The sequence below is a fragment of the Pituophis catenifer genome, unplaced genomic scaffold, assembly GCF_029215685.1.
Source record: "Pituophis catenifer annectens isolate HBS135680 unplaced genomic scaffold, rPitCat1.0.hap2 SCAF_7, whole genome shotgun sequence".
Classification (NCBI taxonomy): Eukaryota; Metazoa; Chordata; class Lepidosauria; order Squamata; family Colubridae; genus Pituophis; species Pituophis catenifer.
This window is the reverse complement of record NW_027256887.1, coordinates 74,050,057-74,077,906: the sequence shown is the minus strand read 5'-3', so window position 1 is coordinate 74,077,906 and position 27,850 is coordinate 74,050,057. Positions and strand designations below refer to the sequence as shown.

The window sequence follows — 27,850 nt, the reverse complement described above, 5'->3', positions numbered from 1 at the left end:
ACTTTTTTTTTTTTGGAGTTTCAAGATAATCATAGTCTACTGCTGGAACGGGCTGGGAATAGCCCAGACCTGAACCCAATTGAAAATCTATGGAGCTGACTAAAGAAACTTGTTAGTCAGAAGCGACCCAACAATAAAACCCAGTTAATAGAAGCAATCATTCAATTTGGTTTCACAGCTGCAAAACTAAAAGACTTGGTTCACTCTAATGTGAATAAAGTAGGAATCATACAGGATCAGTTACATGAACACTAAAGGACCCTCTCTATTCACATTATTATAAGGGAGAAATGTGCTTGTTTGGAGATTAGATTAAAAATCAGCTAAATCCCATTATTGGTAATATATCTTCTGATGAGGCTTAGCTGTCACAGAAGGACAGCCATATAGAAAACATCTGAGGGGCCTCACTATCAAAGACACAAGGACATGTATGTTACAAAGAGTGACTTATTGCCTAAGGACAGCAATAAATCTCCCGTATTAGTAATTACAGAACTAATTGTCTGGCTAAAGATAATCTTATAAACTAGACAATAATGGTTTAGTAATTAGGAAATGTCAATTATCATATAACAAGTGTATGTTAACCATATATGGAAAAATGCATGTGCTCACCAAACCCTTTGTCTTGGAAACATATGTAAGCAGTTGTATCAGAGCTTTCCGGGGTTCAGAATTTCAGGTACAAATCTGGCTCTGAACTTGCGCAATAAACTGTATCTGGCTGACCCAGGAATGTTGTTCAGTCTTTCATTCCATAACAACTCCATGGGAAGCCGTTGTAAGAGCGTAATTCATGCTAAAGGTTACCCAACTAAGTATTAACTGACGTGATAATTTTTGTATATCTCGTTTTTTCTACGTGTTTCATTTTTCTTCTTTATACTGTAGCTGCTATTCTAATAGCAAATCCTTCATAAAAGTTATTGCATTACATTCTTAATTAAATTATCTTTCCATTGATATATAATTTTATGGTACTGCTCCCCCAAAAAGCTGTGTTATTAGCTAGTTTTTGAAAATACACTTTTCCCCCCTGAAAGTTTTCCACAATTTTGGCCACTACTGTATAATTCCTTATACTTTGAACATGCAGTCCCTCAATAACTATTTTTCAAACCTAAAAAAATCACAATCATTCTTTTTTCTTGTAGGCAAAGGGTCCAGCCCCTCTACTGACTTTGGTTGCCCTCTTTTAGACTTTTTCCAGCACTGTTTTATCCTGCAACCAGAATTGTACATCAAATCCTAGAGATAACTATAGCACAGATTTTATAACGGCATCTATGATCTTGGTGGTTTGATTTTCAATCTCTTTCTTAGGATGGGCTTCACAGATTTCACACATGCTGCATACTAAGTGGCCATTACGAGATTGCAGCAGGATATAAATTGAATCACTCAATCTTCAGCTGTGTGCTAATTATATTTCCATTAAATGTTTTCATAAATTATTTTGTATGCATCAAGAGGTTTGAAATAGTAATGACTACACAACAGTGAATTAAATTTAGCTTCATATCACTCATCAAACAAGTTAAAATGTTTACATTTGAAATGGTTGGTTTTTGTCACTGTAAATTTTATAGTTAAATTGTTAGATTTTTTTTTTAAATGCACAAAAATATGCATTTGAAATTGTACATTGAAGTTTTTCAAGTTTGGAAAAATCATAGGCAATGTTTGATACCCCTTAGTCTGATTTTAATAGCTAACTGTATTCACGAGGAGGTACAGGTAGTCCTCGACTTACAACAGTCTGTTCAAAGTTACAACGGCATTGAAAAAAGTGACTTATAACCATTTTTCACACTTACGACCGTTGCATCATCCTCATGGTCACATGATCGAAATTCAGATGCTTGGCAACTGATTCACACTTATGACGGTTGCAATATCCTGGGATCAGGCGATCACATTCTGTGACCTTCTGACAAGCAAAGTCAATGGGGAAACCAGATTCACTTAACAAACATGTTACTAATTTAACAACTGCAGGGATTCACTTAAGAATTGTGGCAAGAAAAGTTATAAAATGGGGCAAACTCACTTAAGAAGTTTCTCACTTAGCAACATAAATTTCTAGCTCAATTGTGGTTATAAATCGAGGACTACCTGTATTAGAGGGCCCCTAGCTCTTGCAAATCATCCCAGATTCTTTCTTGAGATATTTACATCCTTTTTCTGGGTTATTGCAGGTGGAGCGTGAGAAAGCTATTCTGTTGGCTAATCTTCAGGAATCTCAGACCCAGCTGGAGCACACCAAAGGGGCCCTTACCGAGCAGCACGAACGGGTCCACAGGCTCACCGAACACGTCAACGCAATGAGGGGTCTGCAAAGCCACAAAGAGCTGAAAGAAGTCGACTTTGAGAAAGGCCGAGATTCTGGGGAAGAAACCCATGATTATGAAGTGGACATCAATGGCTTAGAGATCCTAGAGTGTAAATACAAGGTAGCTGTTACTGAGGTGATTGACCTCAAAGCTGAAATCAAAGCCTTAAAAGAGAAGTACAATAAGTGTGTTGAAAACTACACCGAGGAAAAGGACAAGTACGAGAGCAAGATCCAAATCTATGACGAGCAGGTCTCCAGCTTGGAAAAGTCAATGAAGGAAAGCCACGAGAAAATGGTACAGATGGAAAAGGAACTGCAAAGGATTACAGGCGTTGCCAATGAGAACCATAATACCCTCAATGCCGCTCAGGATGAGCTGGTGACTTTCAGCGAAGAGCTGGCTCAACTCTATCATCATGTCTGTCTCTGTAACAATGAGACTCCGAATAGGGTTATGCTGGATTATTACAGGCAAAGTCGAGTTACTAGAAGTGGGAGTTTGAAGGGACCGGATGATCCAAGAGGACTCCTATCTCCACGCCTTGCCAGGAGAGGAACGGCACTCCCCGTAGAAATCAGGGTGCCAACTGAACAGGGTTCAAAAGAGAGCACAGAAGCCAACAAAGAGCCAAGTCCAACAAAGACCCCCACCATTTCTCCTGTCATTACAGCCCCTCCTTCCTCCCCGGTTTCTGATACCAGTGACATTCGGAAAGAGCCCATGAATATTTACAACCTCAATGCCATAATACGGGACCAAATCAAGCACTTGCAGAAAGCGGTAGATCGGTCACTGCAGCTGTCCCGACAGCGTGCAGCGGCCCGTGAACTGGCACCTCTGATTGATAAGGACAAGGAGGCTTTAATGGAAGAAATAATGAAATTAAAGTCCCTGCTGAGTACGAAACGGGAACAGATAGCAACCCTCAGGGCAGTGTTGAAAGCCAACAAGCAGGTAATTTGGAAAGTGTAATTTCCTTTTTTTTAATGAGGTGTATAATTTATGGGTTTTAAAATTGCTTAAAGGGCAATTTTACAATTGATTTTACATCTGTTATTGCTGTGTTTACTTTTGAGCTTCTTGTAAAATTAAACAGCGGGATATTCTTAGGTTTGTATGAAATCCCAGAAGACAAAAAACAAGTACATTTTGCTAATTACTTTTCAAATCAACTTGGATTAAATTTGTACCTTTATTCTGATACTGTTAGAAAATTCTGGTCCGGTTTCAAGCTGGATCATGAAAGAAATATGGTATAGGGTCTCCTGCTTGAGCAGGAGGCTGGACGAGAAGACCTCGAAGGTCCCTTTCAGCTCTAATCTGATTGATTGATTGATTGATTGAGTGAAATGCACTGGATGAGGCTGCTTGAAAAGAAAGTACAGGTATACGACCACAAATGAGTCCACAATTTCTGTTGTCAAGTAAAACATTTACTAAGTGAACCTTGCCTCATTTTACAACTTTTCTTGTCACAGTTAAGTGAATCACTGCAGTTGCTCAGTTAATAACACGGTTGTTAAGTGAATCTGGCTTCCCCATTGCTTGTCAGAAAGTCGCAAAAAGATGATCCCATGACCCCGGGACACTGCAACTGTCATAAATATGAGTCAGTTGCCAAGCATCTGAATTTTGATCGTGTGACCATGGGGATGCCGAAAAGTATGAAAAGAAGTATGAAAAATGGTCATAATTCACTTTTTTTTTCAGTGCCCTTGTAACGTTGAATGGTCATTAAATGAACTGTTGTAAATTGAGGACTAGCTGTAGTTTATTTGAGAGCATAGAATTCAACAATTGAGGTAGCTACAAATTTGGGGTGTTGAGATGGGTCATATTATAGGAAAATTGGTCCTTTGTGAGGTATGTGAATGTGTCATTTGAAATCTTTATTCTAGTGGCCTTGCAACTCCAGTGGAGGAAAATGTCCTTATCTTATTTCACTGTGTATATAGATCTTTTCTCTTTTATGTGTACCTATAAACTAATCTTGGGGCACCACATTTGTGTATCCATGAAAACTCTGTACATTAAAGGGATTTTACCTGTTTGCTATTCTTTATGTGAGAGATGGTTTTATCAGTTTCAGCCTGGCTGAAAGTATCTGGCTGTTAAATATTGGCCGAAAGAAGTTTCTCTTTTCATTATTTCTTCTTGCAATCTGGTACGATCTGGCTTCAGGTGAGGCTGTGAGTTTCATGAATAGAGAGAGTGACAGGGCTGGCATATGAATATGATATTTCATCCTATAATACTATTTCATGAAGTTCCTGATTATGGGATTGTTCATATTTAAAAGGTCTTACATTTCAGACATTAGAACTCTATAGTTTACAGTAGTGGCCAAAATTGTGGAAACTTTTTGGGAAAAGTGTATTTTTGATGGCTAATAACACCACTTCTTTTGGGAGTTTCAAGATAATCATATTCCACTCAGGGGTGGGTTCTAAATTTTTTTACTACCGGTTCTGTGGGCATGGCTTATTTTGTGGGCGTGGTTTGATGGTCATGTGACAATTCTTTAGGATTTAGCAGAGGTACTGGTCCACCAGGCTTTTAACTGCTTACAGAGCTGTACCGGTCTACCCATTTGTTCTTAGAGCGTTCCGATCTACTCATTTATTTTTGGAGGCACCGGTCTACTCATTTATTTTTGGAGGCACCGGTCTACCCATTTGTTTTTGGAGGCACCGGTCTACCCATTTGTTTTTCGAGCACACTGGTCTACCACCACACTGCCTTTTAACACTGATCAGCTGTAGGGCGGCCCTTTGAAGCCCCGCGGCAAGAGTTTAAACAGTTTTTTTCCTTCTAGCTGATCAGCTGGGACTCAGGAGGCAGTGAAAAATTGGGGGCGGGGCCAAATAAAAGGTAAGAATAATGTGGGGGGGCAGGAGGGCCAAGCTCCCGAACAAAGAGAACTAATTCGGTGACGTCATATCGTCACTGCTACCGGCTCGGCCGAACCAGGAGGAACCCACCACTGATTCCACTGCTGGAATGGCCTGGGAATAGCCCAGACCTTAACCCAATTGAAAATCTATGGAGCCAACTAAAGAAACTTGTTAGTCAGAAGCGACCCAGCAATAAAACCCAGTTAATAGAAGCAATCATTCAAATCTGGTTTCACATTATAACAGCTGCAGAACTAAGACTTGGTTCACTCCATGGGAAGATGTTGTAAGGCCGTAATTCATGCTAAAGATTAGCCAACTAAGTATTAAGTGCAGAGGTGGGTTTCAGCAAGTTTTGACTAGTTCTGGAGAACCGGTAGCGGAAATATTGAGTAGTTCGGAGAACCAGTAAATACTATCTCTGACTGACCCCGCCTCCATCTATTCTCTGCCTCCTGAGTCCCAGCTGATCAGGAGGAAATGGGGATTTTGCAGTATCCTTCCCCTGCCACGCCCACCAAGTCACACCCACCTAGCCATGCCATGTCCACCAAGACACACCCACAGAACCGGTAGAAAAATTTTTTGAAACCCACCACTGATTGACTTGATAATTTTTGTATATCCCGTTTTTTCTATGGTGATAATTTTTGTATATCTCATTTTTTCTACATGTTTCACTTTTCTTCTTTATACTATAACTGCTATTCTAGTAGCAAATTTTTGCATTATATTCTTGATTAAATTATCTTTCCGTTGATATATAATTTTATGGTACTACTCCAAAAAAAAAAGTGGTGTTATTAGCTAGTTTTAGAAAATACACTTTTCCCGAAAGGTTTCCACAATTTTGGCCACTACTGTAGATATTTTGAGATATTGTGACACATATTTTTTTTTTTTAAATTTGATTTATATGCCGCCCTTCTCCGGAGACCCAGGGCGGCTTACAATGCGTTAAGCAATAGCCTTCATACTTTTGTATATTCATACAAAGTCAGCTTATTGCCCCCACAAACTGGGTCCTCATTTAACCTACCTTAGAAAGGATGGAAGGCTGAGTCAACCAATTTTTTTTAACACGTCATGGATTGTTGATCGTTGAAATATGTCCTGGATATTTGTTGAGATATTTCTCAGGAACCTTATATTAATTTCCAATATGAAAATAATGCATGGATGTTAAAATTGAAAAGATAGCATCTCTTAGTGAAAAAGAACCAATGTTGCAGCCAAATATACAGTTCTATGATTAACTGGAAAAATTTACAGAGCTGCCAACTTGAAAGTAAAATCTAAGAATCAAAACAAGTCACCTTATGCTACCTTGTGGCCAGTAGAAGTGAAAACTCGGTATTGCTTTTGCCAAAAGAAATCAGAAAATAATGCTTTGATATTAATTTTTAATCAGTATTTCTCATCTATTTTATGCTTAGTTCATCTGGTTTAAAGCTATACACAGCATATATATATATAATTAATATGATTAATTATGCAGATTGACCTTCAATCTGGTGTTGTATAATAAGCAAATGCTCACATATTTAGTATACTCGTAGTTGTATTCTGATCAGAAAGGTTTACCCCTGATCTTGTAGTGCTATTTCTACTCAGAGTGGGTAGTCCTTGACTTACGACAATTGAGCTCAACATTTCTGTTGTTAAGTGAAACATTAGTTAAATAAGTTTTACCTCATTTTATAACCTTTCTTGCCATAGTTGTTAAGTGAACCACTGCAGTTAAGTTAATAACACGATTGTTAAGTGAATCTGGTTTCCCCATTGACTTCGCTTGTCAGGACACAGCAATGGTCATAAATATGAATCATTTGCCAAGCATCTGAATTTTGATCATGTGACCATGGGGATGTTGCAATGGCTGTGTGAAAAACGGTCATAAATCACTTTTTTCATTGCTGTTGTAAGATTGGATGGTCACTAAAATGAACTGTTGTAAGTCGAATCATCTATAATAGCGTGATTTAATGAAAAGGAGTATCAATTTATTTCTTTTATCCAAATATATGGCTAGTTGCTGATCAGCTTAAATTCTGGGCTGATCTATATTTTGCATACGTTTATACTGTCATAGGATTAATTGTTTTAATTTTCTCTTTCTTCAATGACAAATTTGTCTATTTTTAAAAATATTTTTTTATCTTAATATCATAGGTAAAACATTTCAGAAAGCATATAACTTACTTTTTCCTGTATTACTCAATATTGTCCTAATCCCATAATTATGAAGGCCTAAATACATACCTCAATCCAACACATTAGCACATATTATGTATTGAATGTTGGTGTAATTCTTACAGTATAGAGGTTTCCATAAAACAGCTTTCCCAGCCTGATGCCCTCCAGATGTGATGGGAGAGAAGGCTAACTTAAAATTATCTTCCTTTTAACTGTAGTATATTGTTATGGAACGATGGGACCAAACAACATTCCTGGGTCAGCCAGAGACAGTTTTATTGCGCAGTTTCAGAACCAGATTTGTATCTGCAATTCTGAACAAAGAAGAGCTCTGATACAACTGCTTTTATACATCTCCAAGACAAAGGATTTTGCGAGCACAGCAGTTTTCCATATATGGTTAACATACATTTGTTACATGATAATTGACACTTTCTAATTACTAAATTCTTTCATTATTTTCTAATTCATAAGATTATTTTAGCTAAACAACCTTCCTCAATTCTGTGTTTGCTGATGCGTAGATTCATGACTGCTTTTGGATAATAATTAACTTCTAGTTTCAGATGGATGTCTTTGCATCCTTGACAGCTAGGCCCCTCAGAAGATATATATTACATATGGTCCTTGCATCCTTGACAGCTAGGCCCCTCAGAAGATATATATTTACCAAGAATGGAATTTAGCTGACCTAGTGTAGTTTCTAAACAAGCACATTTCTTTCTTATAATAATGTGAATAAAGAGGGCCCTTCAGCGTTCATATAGCTGACCCTGTACTATTCCTACATCATTCACATTAATATGTCCTTCAAATTCTCCATTCCAATACATAAAATATTTTCCTAAAATCTTCTACTGTAATCACAAGTCACTAAAAAATTCCTTCCATTTGAAATTTCTAAACTTTATTCTCCCTCCCAACCTTTTAATCTCTTAATGGAGAAAAAAAAGAAGGAGATTTTCTCATCATTTGTCTCCTTCTAAATCAGTGTTTTTCAAACCTGGCAACTTTAAGATGTGTGGCCTTCAACTCCCAGAATTCCTTACCCAGCCGGCATGCTGAGGTATTCTGGGAGTTCAAGTCCATGCATCTTAAGGTTGTCAAGATTGAAAAACACTGTTCTGTATTGTTCAGTTAAGGAAGTCTTCTTGCTTCCTTTTAGGCACTATATGATGAATTATATTAGGGTTACATTTCTTTCCAGCCAAGAAAAAAAAAATCCAAGTTTTCTTTTAAATGCAATCCTGTACTTGTATCAACCGGATGAAAATAAATGCATATGTTTTTAATGCCTGTATTTTTGTTTCAGACAGCAGAAGTGGCCCTGGCGAACCTGAAGAATAAATATGAGAACGAGAAAGCCATGGTAACAGAAACGATGACTAAACTGCGCAACGAATTAAAAGCTTTGAAAGAAGATGCAGCAACCTTCTCATCCTTGAGGGCCATGTTTGCAACGAGGTACAGAAACCAACTGTTAAGGCAGGAGTTTAGCTGGTTAAAGCAGGAGTTTAGGTTTGGCTCAGCGCGGACAAAGAGGCAAGGACCAAGCCTCCCCGAGTCACACTTTTATTCAGATTTGAACAAAGATGGGTCTTCCCATAATTGGAAGAACCCAGAATGATTTCAACGGCAAGCTTTTATTCTTTACTGGGTGCCATAAAAAGGAAAGGAATAAGTGGTATAAGTGGTTAGAACAGAGAAACAAAAATGTATAGAAATAAATGTAGATAACTAAGAGGCACATGACACAGTACTGTTAAAAAATGCTTATTGTTATGTAAATTGGAAAAATGGGAAATAATTTTTTTTTAAAAAAGGAAAGGGATGCGGTGGCTCAGTGGCTAAGATGCTGAGCTTGTCGATCGAAAGGTTAGCAGTTCAGCGGTTTGAATCCCTAGTACCATGTAACGGAGTGAGCTCCCGTTACTTGTCCCAGCTTCTGCCAACCTAGCAGTTGGAAAGCACCTTAAAAATGCAAGTAGAAAAATAGGGACCTCCTTTGGTGGGAAGGTAACAGTGTTCCGTGTGCCTTTGGCACATGGAACTAACAAAAAAATAATTTTAAAAAAGGAACTAACAAAAGTCTACTCTGCAGTAAGTAAGCAAAGTATCCAGAGGCCCAAACACCCTCTTCCTAGCAATCAGCATTTAAATAATGTTTTTCTAAGAATTCCTGTGGTTTTGCTTATCAGTCTTCTCTCCATACCCAGGACAAATGCTTCCCATTTCAGCCAATTAAAACATACAACCTTTCCTCATCAAAATCCTGGTCAACAAGATGGAGGGGAAAGGCATTGCATTGGGGGTGCTGACCTACAAGCTCTCTGTGTATGCAATGCCACTCCATGGGAGCAGAATTTCTGGGACATGTTTATGAGGTATTTTATGTTCCTAGCAGTATTCAAACCATTGTCTCAGCCAACTAGCAAATATTCTTCAGAGCTTCAGGCAAGGGTTGATTTTAACTTTATCTGCAGAAAACTCCTCCAGAACGATCAGTTCCTAATTATATATTAACTCTATAGATCCGTATCCCTAAATAATTTGTCCACGAGATTCTGGTCTGTTCATAGTATTAATTTGGGAAAGTCACAGTAACGTCAGTAGGCATGATTCCTTTCCCTTCTGTTTTTTTTTAAAAAAAGAATAATAGAATTGTTAAAATATATTCATTAGACATTTATTTAGAAGATTAAAAATGAGCATAACCTGGACTCATGAAGCTGATAAGAAATTGACTTCAAAATGCATTGGTGGAGAAAAAAAATCATTTAAGAATTACACTAGCGATTGGAAATGATCCAAGAATTATTTTATTAAAACTAGCAAGTTACAATGAGTCTTTGTTCTTCAGCTATCAAGAGAGAACAACACCAACCAAAGAGTTGCAGAGATTGAGCATATTACACATTTGGCTATTGACAAATAATTGTTTTAGCCCTGATAAGGAAGACAGATAAGGGTACAAAGGAATCTGAGTATTCCTGTGAGAAAGAACAGTTTGTTATGCTGAATACTTAGCCTGTGAGAACTTGAAATACCAATTAAACTGATGGTTAGTCTAATGATCTGACTCTCTCCCACTTTGAATATGGGAAGCTGTAAACACACAGATAGGCGCCTACAGAATAATAAAGATATCCTCCACAATATTTAAATGTTAGGATTTCTTAGTTTAGAACGAAGACGAAACATATGATTTTTTTAAAATCCTCAAAAATGTCAACTTCTTTTAACCTGATACTTTATAAAATTAAACAAGTAATTTTTTAAAAAAAATGTTATTTCTTTTCTTGGTTCATTGTTAACTTTAAACAAGCTTTATGAGCTCCATGTGGCAGCTTATAAAAGAAGCCGCTGCCCTTTGCTTTTAGTGAAAGGAAGTCATAAAAAATGTAAATTAAGCTTTCAGAAGAAAGCCTTCACTTATACTATTTAGTATTATTTTCCAATTCTGTTGATTCTGTATGTTGTGTGCACAAAACTACCATTCTTATTTCTCATTAGTTTTATTTTATAACCTCTTGCTTAAATTATCCATCAAAACATTTATAGAATTAAGTTTGAACCCTTGATAAATAATGGGGTCAGACTTCACTTAAATGCAGCATAATGTGATTTTCTAAAACTTGGCTTGTACACGATATACCTTTCTGTAAGCAAACAGGCTCTATTTTCAATAAAATTACAGATGCTTCACTCAGTGACTAAAACAATAACACAATATTTGACTCTCTGGAAAAATGCTGTTTTGGTTTCATGGATAATTTTTGCTTTAATTCGTAAATAATCATTACATCAGACATTAAGATATAATTTTTTTAAAATAGTCATCCTCCTATCCGGAAGACAGCCTATGTAAATGTAGCAGCAGAAGTCACTTTCATAGTAAGAACTATAGTAGCAGCAAAAACCAAGAAAAGAAAATTGCTTTCAGTAGCTAGCTGGTCTATGAATACAAGGAAACATGGAGAATACTTTTAAATAACAGAATAACAGAAATAAATAAATAGAAATAGAAATAAATAAATACCATAAATAGAAATAGTGCAAAATATCTCTAGGCTTCATTTCACAATTGCATTTCAGAATAGTTCTTTTTAAATATTTTGCACACCAGTGTCTTGTTTTAAGAAGCACCTCTTGATGTGTCTTGTCCATTCTGGTAGTTTCTGACCTGTTGCAGAAGCTAATGTCTAATATAGAACAATTCTTTGGCCTTTATGGCCTGCTTTGAGATGGTCTTGCACATTCCATATTCATAAATGTTAATTGTGAAGTTTCCGAAAGATGCCCTAATTAATTCATGAGCCATGAGCCGAACTTCAAAAGAAATACAGTCATTTATTAGGAGCACCATTTCGGCAATATTCGGATGCAGTTAGAACTAATCCCACGTAGATTTACGTTCCCCTATGACCCTGTCTCTCCCCTCCTCTCTGGCCATGTCATAAATCACATTCTCCAATTAACCACTTTGGCTGGCTATGAAATCCAACACCCTCCTGATTGCGGTCAGGAAGAATGTATGGAATGCACTTCAGTTAGGGAAATCAATCAGCTCTATCAGTTCTCCCTCCCTCCTGCTCATGGCAACTTGAAAGCTTTGCAAGTTGACATTAATACTTTCACATTAATACATGACGCAGAGGGAGAAGAGAGGGCAAAATACTTATTAGTCACAATATATAATATATAGTATCATATTGGTAGCAACATGACAAAATGTTAAGAGTACAGATAGCCCTGACTTAGTGACCACAGTTAGGACTGGCAATTCCATGTCTGAGCACCACAGTCATTAAGCGAAGCATCGTGTGACAGCAACAGACTTATGATCTCACATCCCCTTTCACCATTAAGTAAATCATCATGGTCCTTAAGTAGTACTTAAAATGATTTTACTTTTGCTTTATCTATTAACTGCTTGCTGCAAGCCAGTTGCAAAGCACACCAATGCAATCATGTGGCTGCGGGATGCTGCAACAGTCATAAATACAAGGTTGCAAAGCTTTTTTGTTAGGGTTCCAAGTAATAAATCCATGACAAGCAAGACTCCCAGGCAACTAAATTCCTCAAAGAATATTTTTACTGGAAATATCATATTGGCACATATCTGGTGAAGGCCGACTCTGAAAACTCCTGCGGTTTTCACCTAATTAAAAGTAAAATATTTTCTACTTTCTCAAAACAATCAGTCACATGGTGCAATCACTGTGCAGTCTGATAACTGGATAACATATCTCTGCCTTCCTCCGACCAGGTGTGAGAATGTCCTTGGTTCCCAAGAGAAAGTATTTTGTTTTGGCTACAAAATCCCATCTATCTCAAATCCCCCCTCCCTATCCCTCAGCTCCAATGTGGCAACACTGAAGCAGTCAAAATGGCTTCAATCAGGCCCCCTTCAGGATTGACTTTTTTTTTTTTTACACACTGTCATAATTTCAAACAGTTCTTAAAGGACACAATTGGTAATCAAGGACTATATTTTATTACAGTGGGTCTCCCGGTGTGCTCTGCCTTAGGCAGCTCTTACTGTTATGGATCTGTGTCCCCAAGTTATTTTTAGTTCAGTTGCTTTAAAAGAAGACTAGATAGATTATCTCCTAGGTAGAGATTAAGCAGAAGCTGTGCCAGAAAGAACAAAAGCTGCTCTAGAATGTGTGGAGGTGTAAAGCACTCCTAAAGAAATGTCCAGTTCAGGGGTGGGTTCTACTTAGCTTTACTACCAGTTTGCATTGTGCCCACGCCTTTGCTTCGCTCGTGTGCATGCGCGCTCTTCTGTGCATGCGCAGATCAACTTTGATGACGTCCGGGTCAGTGGGCAGAGCCTCCCGCCGATTTTACTACTGGTTCTTGCGAACCGGTCCAAACTGGGGGCAATCCACCCTTGGTCCAGCTGCTTTAAAGAGTTGCTGACAAATGGCAGGTTTGCAACTTTCGCCACTAGGAAGCTCCTTTTTATCTTGAATCTGAAGTGCCTCAAAGGAATGTTGATGCTGCTGAAACCCAGAGGAACTGCTTTTGAAGACCCCTCTCCCCACTTAGAAAGGGTTGGTGCTGATGTCCACATGGTTCATGTTTGCAAAAGAAAAAAACAACAACCCAAGGCTGGCCAGGACAGTTGCGTAGACAGCTTGATCTGTTCCTCTTTCCTTCTTTCCCTCCAGATGTGATGAGTATGTCACCCAGTTGGATGAGATGCAGAGGCAATTGGCAGCTGCAGAAGATGAGAAAAAGACCTTAGATTCTTTGCTGCGGATGGCTATCCAGCAAAAACTCGCCCTGACTCAACGCTTGGAAGACTTAGAGTTTGATCACGAGCAGTCCCGGCGGAGCAAAGGCAAATTTGGGAAAACCAAGATCGGCAGCCCTAAAGTAAGTGAGGAGGCATCAGCCACCGTGTCAACCATAGACACTTTCCTCCTGCATAGTCAGGGCCCACAACCACCAAACATACTGGTCAGCAGTGGCACCCAGAGGAAAAGGTATGCATGCAGTCCTATTTATAGTACAGTGCAATGGCCTGACTTGACTTAAGGTCATCCACTGAATTGCAAATACATTATATATTTTATGAGAAGAGGTTGGGGATGGGGAGGAGAGAAGGAATGGCTTTTCAAACTGTAAACGTGGGCTGTTAATTCCATCTGCCATGGTATTTTCTTGTCCCTTTTGATATGGTCGTGGTTCATGCCTTCTTAGCATTTTCAGCATATTCTGTATGTCTTGAATGCCTTTGTTTGTATAGAACCGACTACCTCAGGTGCAGGGCTGAGCCTGTATTGAAAAAAAGCACATCCACCAAAAAGGGAACATTCTAATAAACTTTGGTGCTAATATATTTCCCTCAGTGGGTAGAGGTGTTTTCATTCCCATGTGTCAAAAAAGCACAAAGAACGAACGAACCTCCAAGACAAACCCATATATGTCTACCCTGCTAAAGGCCACACCGCTGTAAGGAACCATTTCCAAGAACCACTTCAAGTGTGTATAGGTTTAGTTCTGTTCGGTGTAACTGTTAACTACAACTATGTAAATATGTGTGAAGTCTACATTCTAAGCAAAGAACAGCCGGTGACCCACCAAGCCATACACGAAAATATATTTATGATGTTGATTTGTAGTAAATTTATGTTGCTATGGAATTATGTTGATTCCTGGCAACATTCACAAACCATCTCTAGCGATGGAGGGGCAGATGCTGTCCCTGATGTGACGAGTGGCAGCAAGAATAGATGGTATTGAATGCATGCCGAGACATCACAATATTGACTTGGCTTGATTGATCACTCAAGTTGAACCCTTTACCTATTATTTTTCCTCAGAATATACAACCCCCCCCCCCCACCTATGGGGTGGTAGCACACTATTACGGGGGTGACAGCAATTGTAGAAGATGTTAGCAATATTTTGGGTGATTTCTCAGGAGGGTGGGTGATGTGTGATATTTAATTCCAAAGGGGCCATTGCTCAGTAATTAAAGTAAAAACTCTTTTGTTTCCGTATGTATTTTTTTCTTGGATCTCCTGCAAGACAATTCTCACCTTCCCCTTGTGATCAGAGCCATTCCAGGACTTCAGGGACCTATCTACTGCCTTTATTAAGAACCCCCCCAGATCACACCTCCACAGAGTCATTTCTTCTGAGGGGCCCCATTTCCATGAATGAATCCTTCCATGGGCACCGTCTCAGCAAGGAAAAAAGGTTAACCGTAGCCATCCCAGGTAAACATTTTTTCCTTGGGCGCACGTAGTGCAAAATGATTAGCTTAGGTAGAAGGGGAATCCTCTCCAAGTTGCTCTACATGCCATCTTTAATTTGGACATATGCTCACCTCTTTAGAGATAAGCCATCTTCAAACTACTTTCCCAAAGCTCATTTTTGACTAAGCAGATGGAGGGTTTAATAGAAAGGGTGTTCTGCTTATTTAAATTTCTACTAAACAAAAGATATAATGGTTCATATTTCTCTCTGGTGAAGGGTTAGATCAGTGTTTCTCAACCTTTGCAACTTTAAGGTATGTGGTGGAATTCTAGGAGTTGAAGTCCACATAGCTTAAGTTGTCAGGGTTGAGAAACACTGAGTTAGATAGTGATATAAAAGCATCTCAGTGAAATAAGCTTCCCTGGCCCTTCTTCTCTCATTATGAACTAAGTAAATTGTAGGCTTTCTAGCTCATATTGAGCCAAAGTTATGTGTTTTGCCTGGATTAAATAGCAAACATTAAGACAGATCCCCCCCCCCCACCCAGTTCAGAGGTAAAAAATACTCTCTGGATAAATACTGAAGGCTGTCAACCATAGGAAAAATGACAGATAAGATCTTCTGCCCCAACATTGTTTCAAAATTTGTAAAAATGGTTTATGACGTCTCATGTAATGTGACCAGTGCTCATAATACTTTAGCCACTATCTTTTAAATTTCCTTTATATATGTTCGTGTATATAACATATGGGCAAAGCAAAAGAGAAATACAGAAAAAAATAAATCTTTTGCATACATAAACAGCTGTACAGATAGAATATGATGGATATATTTTTATACAGAAATTAGTGTTAGCCTTTTTCTCAAATTGCATTCTGTGGGAACATTTTGATAAGAATAAGTCCTTTCTTTCCCAGTGAATCATGATTAAAAATGCACATTTACAGAAACTTAGGAAAGTACTGCACACACAAGGCAGAACCTAAATTATTAGCTCTAAAAGAAATATCTTTTTCTTGAACTGATATTTGGAGGGCTTTGGCTGTTCTATACCTATAATCAGCTTTGCTAGTTCAAAGAGGGTGAAAATATAATCAGTCTTTAAACATTAGTGTAAATATTCAATGAAGCCATGGATTTACCGTCAGAAATTACTGACTCCCAAACAAAATCTTCCTATATTTTTTTTTGCAATTATTCCCAACCTGTAGCCATGATTTAAACTTAGTTTAAAATGTCAGTGTCCTATGTTTTATTATGTCCAAGATTATAATCCTAGTTTATTCCTAATTGGTTTTCAAGTCTTGACCCTTGCTAATTTGTAAAACTATGAGAATAGAAAAGATAAAAACAGGAAAAAAATGTTGCTTAGGCTAAATTGCTTTTTATTGCTTCTCTCATCCCCATTTCCCCCCTTTTCATCCTCTCTCAACATTCAAGTTTCCTTGCTCAACCCTCTCCTTATCTAGCATTTTGGCAATGTTGGAATGCTCCTGCCTTTTTTTCTCTTTTGCTGTTGCTTTTCATAGAAAAAAAGACTATTGTTCTGAAAACAAAATAGTGATAGTACTCATTTAGTGCAAAATGAAAAATTCTTAAAGGGAACAAGTGTTGATACCAAGCATTGATTGTAGATTGTTTAGGATGGGTTAGATTTTTACCAGACCAATTTATTTAATATCAACAAAATTGGGATTCCTCATCCTTTTTGACCTGGAGTGCATTAATCAGTTAGATAAAATACCAGAAACATTTTCATAAAGCGAGTGCCAGGCCAATCAGAAAATGAACTGCTGTCTACAGAAATATCTGTAGTGATACATAGACAGTCAAAATATAAAACAGATTTCTCGTTTCAACAGAACCAGTTTTTTTTTTAAATGAAAAAAATGGTTTAGTTACAGAACATAAATAAAAGACAGGGCTGAAGTCTGTTTTCTCTCCTTGTTCCGCAAAGCATAACAAATACCATTTTCACAAAAGAGAACTTTGTAGTACTTAAGCCACCCTCCTGTACAACTTTAAACTGTTGCGTGGGAATGCTGAAGAGGAGCCATTTTATGATACAAAGCTGCCCTACTCCATCTTGGAACTCAATGGAATTCACTTTGTGATAGAACTACAGTCTAAACTACTGTATCGGATATGAAACTGAATAATATCAACTTGTCTGTTTTTCAACAGTCTCAAAGAACCCAGGTTAAAAATTGTCTAAATATCTTCTAAGTGGAGACCACGAAGAACAAGATTAAATATAGTTGTAGGTGCTTGCTTTAAAGAAAAATCTTGCCGTAGATTTCCAGATCAAAGCATAGTTTCAGAGAATACTGGATGTGGAGCTCAAGAATAATTAGTTTAGAACAAAGATAGATGTTAACTAATTAGTATAAGTAAAAGCTGAAAACTCATATTGGCATAGTTCCTTAATTGGAGAATCTTGACACATTTCAATCAACCACAGTGGTGTCACTCAACCTTTTTATAATTTCCACATTTGAAAGGAAGTTCCCGCTCCTTGACTGTTGATTACAGATTTATTATTATATTATGTTTTGTACTGTGTTTGATTTTGTATACTTCTAAGAATATGAGGCAATTTATAAATCTTAAACAAACTATAACCCAATATATAATTTTATGGCTGGAATTGTACTCCAGAAAATTCCACAAGCATCACCTTTATGAGCTGGTGAGTCAGACTTGACTCTTGGGGTCTAAATGCAAACATCCATGTTGGTGTTTTGGTTTTATGCAAGCAGTTTGCCATTGCCTTTAAAAAACAAAAACAGCTGTAGATTTCCTACCTTGTTTGACTGTTCAGATAATCCTCGACTTACAACAGTTCATTTAGTAACCATTCAAAGTTACAGCAGCACTTTAAAAAGTGACTTATGACTGTTTTTCAAACTTACAACCATTCCAGCATCCCCATGGTCATGTGATTAAGATTCGGTCACTTGGCAAAGGACTCATATGTATGACGGTTGCAGTGTCCAAGGGTCATGCGATTACCTTTTGCAACCTTTTTACAAGCAAAGTCAATAGGGAAGCCAGATTCACTTAATTACCATGTTGCTAACTTAACATCTGCAGTGATTCACTTAACAACTGTGGCAAGAAAGGTCGTAAACGGGCAAATTTCATTTAGCAAATATTTTCCTTAGCAACAGAAATTTTGAGCTCAGTTGTGGTCATAAATTGAGGTCTACCTGTACTTGGTTTTTTCAACTAGATGCTGCCATTTGCTGTGTCCTTCCAGAACCTACTACTATGATTCCCCAAAAATAAGACCCAATTGGAAAATAAGCCCTAGCATGATTTTTCAGAATGCTCATAATATAATAAGCTTTAGTTAAGATCGTCAGCCAGACAGATGCATTTAATACCGTATTTCCTCAAAAATAAGACCTAACTGGAAAATAAGCCCTAATGTGTCCTTTGGAACAAAAATTAATATAAGACCCGGTCTTATTTTCAGGAAAACACGGTATCTCTATAGAACCTAGCAGATATGTACTGCAAAAAGTCCTTCAAAAAAATCTCCCATAACTTTCGAAGCATTCAGGAAAAATATTATTTTATGACTACAGTCCTGGCTGAAAAATGGAAGGAAAATAAATCATAAATTGACCAGCCTATCTTTGATGATGTTACTTGATCGAGATTCTAGTAAACAAGATAAGATGAAAACAAATGGCATAGCATTGCTCAACTCCCAAACCACTGTATGATTTCACATCTAGTTGTGAGAGACAATCAAAATAAATCATTGTTAATGTTACCTTGACAAAACCATCTCTCTTGTACCTTGTTTATTACTTACAAGTTCCTCTCTTCTACCTCTCTAAAGTCGTGGCTCCAGTGGAACGTTTCCAAGTACAGGACATCTCTCCTGAGGAACACTTGAGAGCCATTTTGATGGATTTGGCATCTAGGCCCAAAACATGTTACCAAAAACAAGGTGGGGGTATTTTTAATCCTATAAATAATTCTACCACCACTAATAATTACTTTGTTGGATGTTTGGCTAAAGTTGGTCCCAAAATACTGTGTCTTTGGTGGAAATAGGTTAAACTGGTAAATATTTTTAATGTTAAATGCAAGAGACTAATAGCCCAACAACACCCCTTTTCCAAGACCCTCTTGTAATTTCTTATAGTCCATATTTTTGCTTTGTTGTTCCACTCAAAGACAGAGAGGTTTGTTTGAATACCCTTTTAATGTCTCTGTTATGGAATGAAAGACTGAAAAACATTCCTGGGTCAGCCAGATACAGTTTATTGCGCAGGTTCAGAGCCAGATTTGTACCTGAAATTCTGAACCCCGGAAAGCTCTGATACAACTGCTTATATATGTTTCCAAGACAAAGGGTTTGGTGAGCACATGCATTTTTCCATATATGGTTAACATACACTTGTTATATGATAATTGACACTTCCTAATTACTAAACCATTATTGTCTAGTTTATAAGATTATCTTTAGCTAGACAACCTTCCTTAGTTCTGTAATACTAATACGGGAGATTTATTGCTGTCCTTAGGTAATAAGTAACTCTTTGTAACATACATGTCCTTGTCGTTGACAGTGATGTTTTCCATATAGCTGTCCTTCCGTGACAGCTAAGCCTCATCAGAAGTTATATTACCAATAATGGGATTTAGCTGATTTTTAATCTAATCTCCAAACAAGCACATTCTCCCTTATAATAATGTGAATAAAGAGGGTCCTTTAGTGTTCATGTAACTGACCCTGTATGATTCCTACTTTATTCACATTATCTCAAAGCAACTTAACATAGAATAAAATGTTCCAGGGAAATATTATCTATACTATTTTTCTTTATGAAGGAAAATAAAGGAGAAACAGCCTTTTCTTTATCGCCGTCCATTAAAAATGCCTGTAGGAACAAAGAAAATGAAATACAGCGATGCTTCCAGAGAGATAGAGAATCGAAAATAACATCTTTTACAACACTGGCAACATAATCTCAGATTCATTTGCTCATTTTTCCTTTTCTAAATTACAGATGCAAGCATCAGCCAAGAAAAACAAATAACAAATATGAAAGAAATCAGACTCTATTCCAGCATTTTTCAATCTCACCAACTTTTAAGATTTGTGGACTGCAACTCCCAGAATTCCCCAGCCAGTATGGGAGTATTTCAGTTCTGGGAGCTGACTTTACACATCCTACAAGTTGCTACGGTTGAGATACTCTGCTCTATTCAGTTACACTCTACACAGAATAGATATGGGGAAGCAGCAGCAATAGCAACACCAACATTTTTTTTCCTTCTTTCAGATTGTGTGGGAGGACCATCTTTCCCCTAAAGAGTGCCCATTGCAGTAATTGGGGTCAATAGCTTTAAGATGACCTCATAATCCCCATACAAGACTATGATGCTAAAAACACTCATCGTATATGTTCACAGCAAAGTCTTACACAAGAACTCCTGACTTATTCCAGTTTGTCTGTCTCTTTATTGAGGCTGTTATCCAGAAAACTCAGGTTGTTCACTCTGTGCCCAGGCTGATAGCCAAATCTGGCCCTAGGTTCTGCCTCAGTTTACCTTCCCAAAAAGCAACTGAGTCGGAAGATCATTTAAAAGCAGTTTGTTAAGGTACCCTGATAAAGTGGGATCTCTCTATGAAAAAGGAGGGAGAGTAATTCAAGCCCCATGTTTCACTCCTTTTTATAGTTAACACAACAAAGAAAACGCAAGAGGAAAATTGATTGGGCAGGATAAAAGTAATCTCCCCTTTGCATAGAAAATCAGTTACATGTTAGTCAAACATGTTACCTGTTTGCATCCCATAATATCACACATGTTCATTAAAAGTCTGAGGTCAGAAGGGGCTTAAATTGTAAAGAAAAAGGTTGGTTGGAGTTCACAAAAGAGTTAAGCCAGACCCCAATTTGTACTAACAACCTTTTTCCTATCTGGAGCTAGTCTCCAGCTTGTTTATCAGTTAAAGGGTAATAAACCTGAACATCATTTTAAAAGAGAGAAAATACATCAAATTAAAAGACAAAGTATCTGTGTTAGTTAGCAAGTTACAAAATCTATGCCATGTGTTCCTCAAAGCCCAAATAAATCACACCACATAGGTGGAAAGGATTAAGATTTTTATTTGAAAATAAAAGGAAGTTTCAAAGTGAGCACAACTCTCTTCATTCATTCTTCAGTGGAATGAACCATTTTTATGAAATTTTGAACAGTGTACATACTGTAGTTATAAATCAATCATGAAAACCAACTTCATACATACATTCTCAGCAATCATAGTAACATACTATGGGTCAACTAAAGGTTGAAGGTATACTAAGGCTTTTATCTTACAATAACATTCCTGCAGTAAGAAACATTCCTAAGTAACTCGGTGCTAGGGTGTTATTTATCACCTTCGCAAGCAGGCATTAACCAGTGGAATAGATACAAAATGCCACGGCCACGGTTATGTAACAAATAATAAGTAATACATGAATTAAACATGATTTATCAGTACATGAATAAAAACATGAATAGGTTAAAATGGGCTGTCTCACTAAGGCCAATCAAATTAAGCTCAAATTATATATTAAGCTAAATCTGATTTTACAAAAGGACACTTAACCAGATCATATGTTTTAATGGAGAAACACATATAGGAATTCCCTATAATTCTCCCTTTTTTGCAAAATTAACTCCAGTTATCACAACATACTGTACATTTTAAAGTGTATGTGTGACCTGAATTTTACCTCATGCAGCACAAAGCTATTTACACTTAGTGTATTATTTAATTTTTTTATATGGTTTTCAATGTAGAAAGCCAGTTTGCTATAGTGATTAAGGTTCCGGCATAGAAACCAAGGCACCGTGAATTAAAGCCCCATTTTAGGCAGGAAAACTGGCTGGGTGACTTTGGGCCAGTTACTTTCTTTCAGTCCAACTCACCTCGCAGAATTGTTGTGGGGAAAATAGGAGAGGATGTACATCACCTTGTAAGAAACGCACTCACTACTCAGAGATTTGACAGAGTCATAAAGTGAAGCAGCAAACAGTTTATTTTAAAATACGTTCTTGCAAGAGGGGTGACACAACAAGCAAGCACACCGAATAATAGATTCCATTGACATTTTATTCCGTAGCCCTGAGCGCAGCTCCCTCCCTCGTCCAATCTTTTTGGACAGTCCTTTCAGCTGTTTCAGTGATCAGCAACACTTGGAAAGGATCTTCCCGCCCAGGTTGTACTCCAGGATTTGATCAAGATCCATTCTCTAGGCTGGATGCTGTGGACAGCAAACTCTAATAGTGGCCGCTGAGCAAGAAGTCCTTGGTTTATGAGAAGAGACAAAGAAGAGGACAGCCCCAGTGTATAATTCTTAAGAAAGACATTTGGTCTCAAAGTGGGGTATTTCTCCTGTCGTAAAAATATTCCAATAAAAGAAACAGGAGACAGCAATACAATAAACAATTCTTACTTTAAGATTCAGAAGTTTATTTCATGAGCAGTTTGGAACATGAACAACCATCCTAACATTATTTAAATCAATAATCCATTGCAGTGAGGTCCAGAGATGATAGCTATGTCCAGCAAGGAATAGCTATGGTCAGTGGCCCTGATCTGAGACCCATCTTCTTTTATACCAGTAATGGGTTGCAAATCCCGTTGCTACTGGTTCACTCATGGCCGTACACGAACTTGCGCACGCACACGAACTTGCAAGTGTGCGCAATGCTTCACATGCACAGAAGCTTCTGCGCATGTGCAGAAGCTTCCGGGCAGATGGGCGGAGCCTCCCGCTCCCGCCATTACCGGTTCACCGGATCCGGGGTGAACCGGTAGCAACCCACCATTGTTTTATACCATTATTCTGACAGTCCCTCAGTAAATGGAATTTTACTGAAGTTACTTCCTTGTACTCCCATAGTGACTGTCAGTTAGCACATTCTTGCGTGTATTTCTGAAATCTCCTGCCATCTGCTACTTTCAGTTTCTTATTTCCCAATAGTTTTAATGCTCCTAGTCCAAAGTAGCTTCTGAAACTATCTACTTTGCAAATACATGTTATAAATTTGCTCTAGCACAGCAGATTACAAATATCACGTTATTCTTAGGAAATCATTCTAGCTGGCACTCTGATATATAGTAATTTATTTGAGGCCTAGTATCATTTTGAGGCCTATATAAGTTCGGCAAAAATCACAACCCAGTTTTCCTTTTCTCACACTCCAGTTCCATCTGTGAAAGGTAGGCGAAATAACCTTTCATAGGGAGATACTTCCAAGTCTTTTGTAGGAGCACATCAAAGAAGCAACAGGATAGTTGAGAAGACAAACAATTGCCTCCCCCAAACCTGGCAGAGTAAAAATAGTTTATACAAAATCCTTGCTTTTAGAGAACTAAAACAGCCCTAGCATAAAACAGGAGGAAAATTGCCATAACACTTAGAGAAGTGGCTTACCAAAGCCTCTCTCCTAGGGCTGAGGAGAAAAAATGACCAGCCCAAAATCACTCAGCTGATTCTCATGGCCAGAGCAGGATTTGAACTCACAGTTCTGCAGCCTTGTAGCCTGTGGCTGCAACCACAAAACCAAATTGGTTCTCCATAAAGGTTCTCCTCCTTGGCTCCAAGGAAAAGGATAACAAATTGAGCACACACGTTAAGCAGCAAATAATTACCACTTTTGCAGTAGCAAGGAGTCCCAAAGACACCTGATGTCTTTGTCTGATGTTAAACAAAACTTCATAGGATTGTTCCTTCGACTAGAATGCCCACAAATGCATTATTAAGAATATATCCAGTCTGAAATGCAAATGAAAATCACTGAAGCATGTCACACACACAAAAACAGAATATCAGAATTAGATGGGATCTCCAAGATCCTTTAGTCCCATCCCCCTGTTGAAGCAGAAAACTTTAAGGTTTATCGGGGGTTCTTGAAAAGCTGGACCAGAAAACAAGCGCGTCCCAGAGACCCCTAATACTCGAAATCCATCAGTTTAACTAATTCTTCCCCCTCCTTCTTCTTAGGGCACTCATTTTTCCAGTGCCCTCTTTCTTTACAGGTGGCATATTGATCCCATCCTAACTGAGCCATCATTTTGACTTTTCTCTTGTCTCTCGCCTCTTCTCATTTGGAGTATACTTTTTAAGCTTCTCCGAGGAGATCCTCCATAGTTTTGGTCTCCCACTCAGCCAATTTCTACAATTTATGCCTAATGTCCTCCCATGCTTTTCCCACAAATTGATGCTTTAAAATCATCTGGTGCCCTGGATTGTCAGGGTCCATTTGTCCATATATATATATTTTATAGTTGACTGTTTAACCTATCTAACCATTCAATTGGTGTTTCTTCCTTCCCTTGTTCTAAAGCCAAAGCCTTCTGGATATTCAGACTTTGGGACATTGCTGTTTTAATAACCTCTATCAAATACCCTCTATAGTCTGCCATATCCTTCCTGTCCCTGGTCCGGTTATCATCACACCTAGGGTCTACCTCTGGGACTTCTAATGTTTCATCCCTTTGGGGAAATCTTTTCTTACACTGTGTTCTGGCAGCCTGTTTAATCATGCCATTCTCTGGGGTAAACATTTCCTTCTAATAAATTCCTGGTTTCTAGCTCATTATGGTATCCTGAGATCATGGTCAGTTGGAGGAGCTGGACTACCACTAGTGGCACTTGGGACTGTTGAAATCAATGGGACGCAACTTCCCAAGTCCGGCGTGGACATCCTCACTCCCAATGATGTTAAATCCAGGACAAGCCCCCAATTGTGACAAATGCACTCTCCACTCAGAGATTTGACAGAATCATAAAGTGAAGCAGCAAACAGTTTATTTTAAAATATGTTCTTGCAAGAGTGAATGACCAATTTCCTAAAACTTCCTTTCCATTTGTATAGCACGTTGGGGGGAAATTTTTTTTTTCCTTTACTATTGATTTTTGTATTGTTTTTCTTTTTTCTTTTTTCTGTTATTCTTTAACAATAAAAATACAATAAAATTTTTTTTTTAAAAAAGTGAATGACCAACAAGTAGGAAGATCCAATAATAAATTTCAGCAACATTTTATTCCCTAGCCCTGAGTTCAGTTCCCATTTGTCAAGGACCACAAGGTTTACAGCATATCCGAAATGCCTAATTACCCCATGTGAATCTCCACCCGTTTACATCTCCCCTCAACCTTTATTCAGCACCCCTTCCCCTTATTTGCTTTTGCCCTTTTTAGGCTAGTTTCTTATTTACAGTGAGTGCATGAAGCTTGGCAAAAACCCCAGGGTCTGTTTCCTGTTATTTGTTAGCTGTTCTGTCCCCGTACCACGCACAGACCCCCACAGACGGCCCGGAGTTAATAAGCCACACGACAAAACTCTGATGATAAAGCTGGCAGCAACCCAGTGGCTAGCTGCCAATTCAGACTTTACTCACACAAAACAAAGATTAATCCAAATGCAGTCCAATAAAGCAGGCAAAGTAAAGCAGAGATCATGGAGTATTTCCAGTTTTTGCTCGTCACAAACTGAACCGGCCACCACACCCATATTTATACCCTGTGGGGTGTGGTCCAGTGACTCAGCTAATCTCTGGCACACCTTCCCCTCTGCTGTGCACGCTTCTCCCTGCGCCTCTGTTGAGGGTCCAGCCAGCACTTATCTTCCTCGTCGCTGTCCACCTGTGGCTGCGGGGATGTGCTTGGCTCTAAGCCTATCGTTTGGCCTTCGGTGTCCTCCGGAGGCATTGCCAGAGAGAGGGTCCTGGAGAGGGAGGCCTTGCCAACTCCTCCCCCTCAGTCTCAGAGTCTGCATCTGTCGATAGCCCAGGCTCAGGCAACGGAGCCACAACATTAGCATAGACAGAAGAAGATAAGATAAGCAGATAATATCTTTACTATGTGTGCTTTCCTACAAGCTAATGTGGTTAAACCACCCATTCTTAGGGCTACAGGTGTTTCCTGTTGCTTAACCTTTGTTCTTTTAATTGCTCTTGGTCATGTACATGTTCCTAAAGGGTGTCAGACATCCTTGGTGCAAAAACAATACTTTACTATTTTCCACCACCATGAGTAATTTATAAAGTAATAAAGGTAGGATAAAACAAACAATGCAAAAGGCATCGCAAAGCAAATGAACTCTAAAAATTGGATTATGTATGCAAAGCATACATATTCGCAATAAGTAAAGCATTTACTGCAAAATGTTTTAAAAGAGTTGAGAGTGGGGGAAAAAGCTAGCATTTATAAAAGTGCTCACACAAGGAAAGACCAGGTAGGATTGGATGAAGGGATGACTTTTAGCATTCCAAAATAAGTGCCTTGTAAATGTCAGCAGAAAAAACAACAATATCCCCTAGCTGATGCATACCTCCACTGGTGTGTAAATCCACTTGTGTGTAATTGTTGCAGGAGATCTGCAGAATCTGTAGCAAGGATATTTGTGATTGTTCAGATCTGTATAAAGCGAAAGAAGATTGTAGGCAGCTTAGACAATGTTGTTTAGAATGTTATTCGCGCTGCTAATAAATGAATGGATTTGGTTTGTGTGCACGTGTCTTTTCCCATTTATGATTGTAGAGCAGTATTTTAAACATAGGTACAGCTTCATAGTTAAAACTGTTGCCTCTTTCATGTGATCCATAGGATAGAGGAGAACGTAAATAAAACACACAGGCTTACAGTATTTAATGCAGTTATCATTTTCTTAGGCAGGAAGTGCTAAATGCATTTTTAAAATGCAATTTGACATCTTTACAAGAACATTTAAATTGCTTTGTACTTTATTAAATAAATACAAGTTTTTGTTTCATTCCATGTGCTGTGAAAGGACAGCAATGTATTAAAGGAACTCGTAGAACAAGCTGATACAATTGGCCAGGGGCACAGAAGGGTTGATGCAGCTACTAAATCAGTGGAGGAACATTTCTCAATCTTGGCAACTTTTAAGATATGTGGATTTCAACTCCCAGAATTCCCTATCCAACATGATGAGCCCTGGAGTTGCATGGTCACATGAACTATATCTTTCAGAGAAATATATGTGGAAAGCACACTGAGTGACTGAAAGTATGAAATACTGAATAAATAAGTGTATGTGACATAATTGAAGGAAGAGAGGGAGTAGTGTCGCCCAAGTATTCATCCATGTTCACGGGTCCATTTCACGCAACAGAAATTGTAGGGAGTGTATTTGATTGTTCCTCCTTGGGAATTATAGTTCTTCCTTGCTCCTCTCTGACCTATGAGAATTAATTTTCACACTGCCAGTAATAAAAATAAAACAAGATATGAGTAAATCTGACCACTGTAAAAACAAAGAGCAGATGGAAACAGGCCAGTCTGCTTAAAAGAAGGGGCCATGTAGTCCTTATAAAGAACAGAAGGAAAATGAAATGCAAGAAGACTACAGGGTTGTCAAAAGAAAAAAAAAGTGCCATTACTAAAAATGGCTAACTTGTTTAGGCGTGCTAAAATTCATGTTATTCTTTTGGTACCTGGGATATGAAATGTACTTCTTATCTTCCTAACTAATTTATTTTCTGACTATAATCACTTTTATTTCAGTCTAACAGTATATGGTTTTGCCATCTGCAACCATTAATCAAGTCTGACTGACTTAGAGGAATGTGTTTTCAGCAAATAGTTTTATTATGATTAAAATTACTAGTAGTATTGTCATCATTTTCTGATCATTAGATATGATCATACGATATTAAGGTTTTAT

At 38.1% G+C, this 27,850-nt stretch overlaps 1 protein-coding gene across 10 annotated transcripts in view; it reads left to right on the top strand.

The window, feature by feature from the left end:
• BICD1 (BICD cargo adaptor 1) overlaps window positions 1-27,850 on the top strand; it is a 116,507-nt gene that overhangs the window by 66,033 nt on the left and 22,624 nt on the right. For 2 of the 10 annotated variants that reach the window (XM_070946774.1, XM_070946777.1), the window contains exons 5-8: window positions 2,202-3,293; window positions 8,742-8,893; window positions 13,606-13,923; window positions 14,972-15,162. In XM_070946774.1, the coding sequence (XP_070802875.1) occupies window positions 2,202-3,293; window positions 8,742-8,893; window positions 13,606-13,923; window positions 14,972-15,162 (1,753 nt within the window). Of the gene's footprint in view, window positions 1-2,201; window positions 3,294-8,741; window positions 8,894-13,605; window positions 13,976-14,971; window positions 15,163-18,992; window positions 19,104-20,169; window positions 20,475-27,850 lie in introns of those variants that run through there. The other 8 variants (XM_070946783.1, XM_070946780.1, XM_070946773.1 and 5 more) reach the window with 7 other exon arrangements.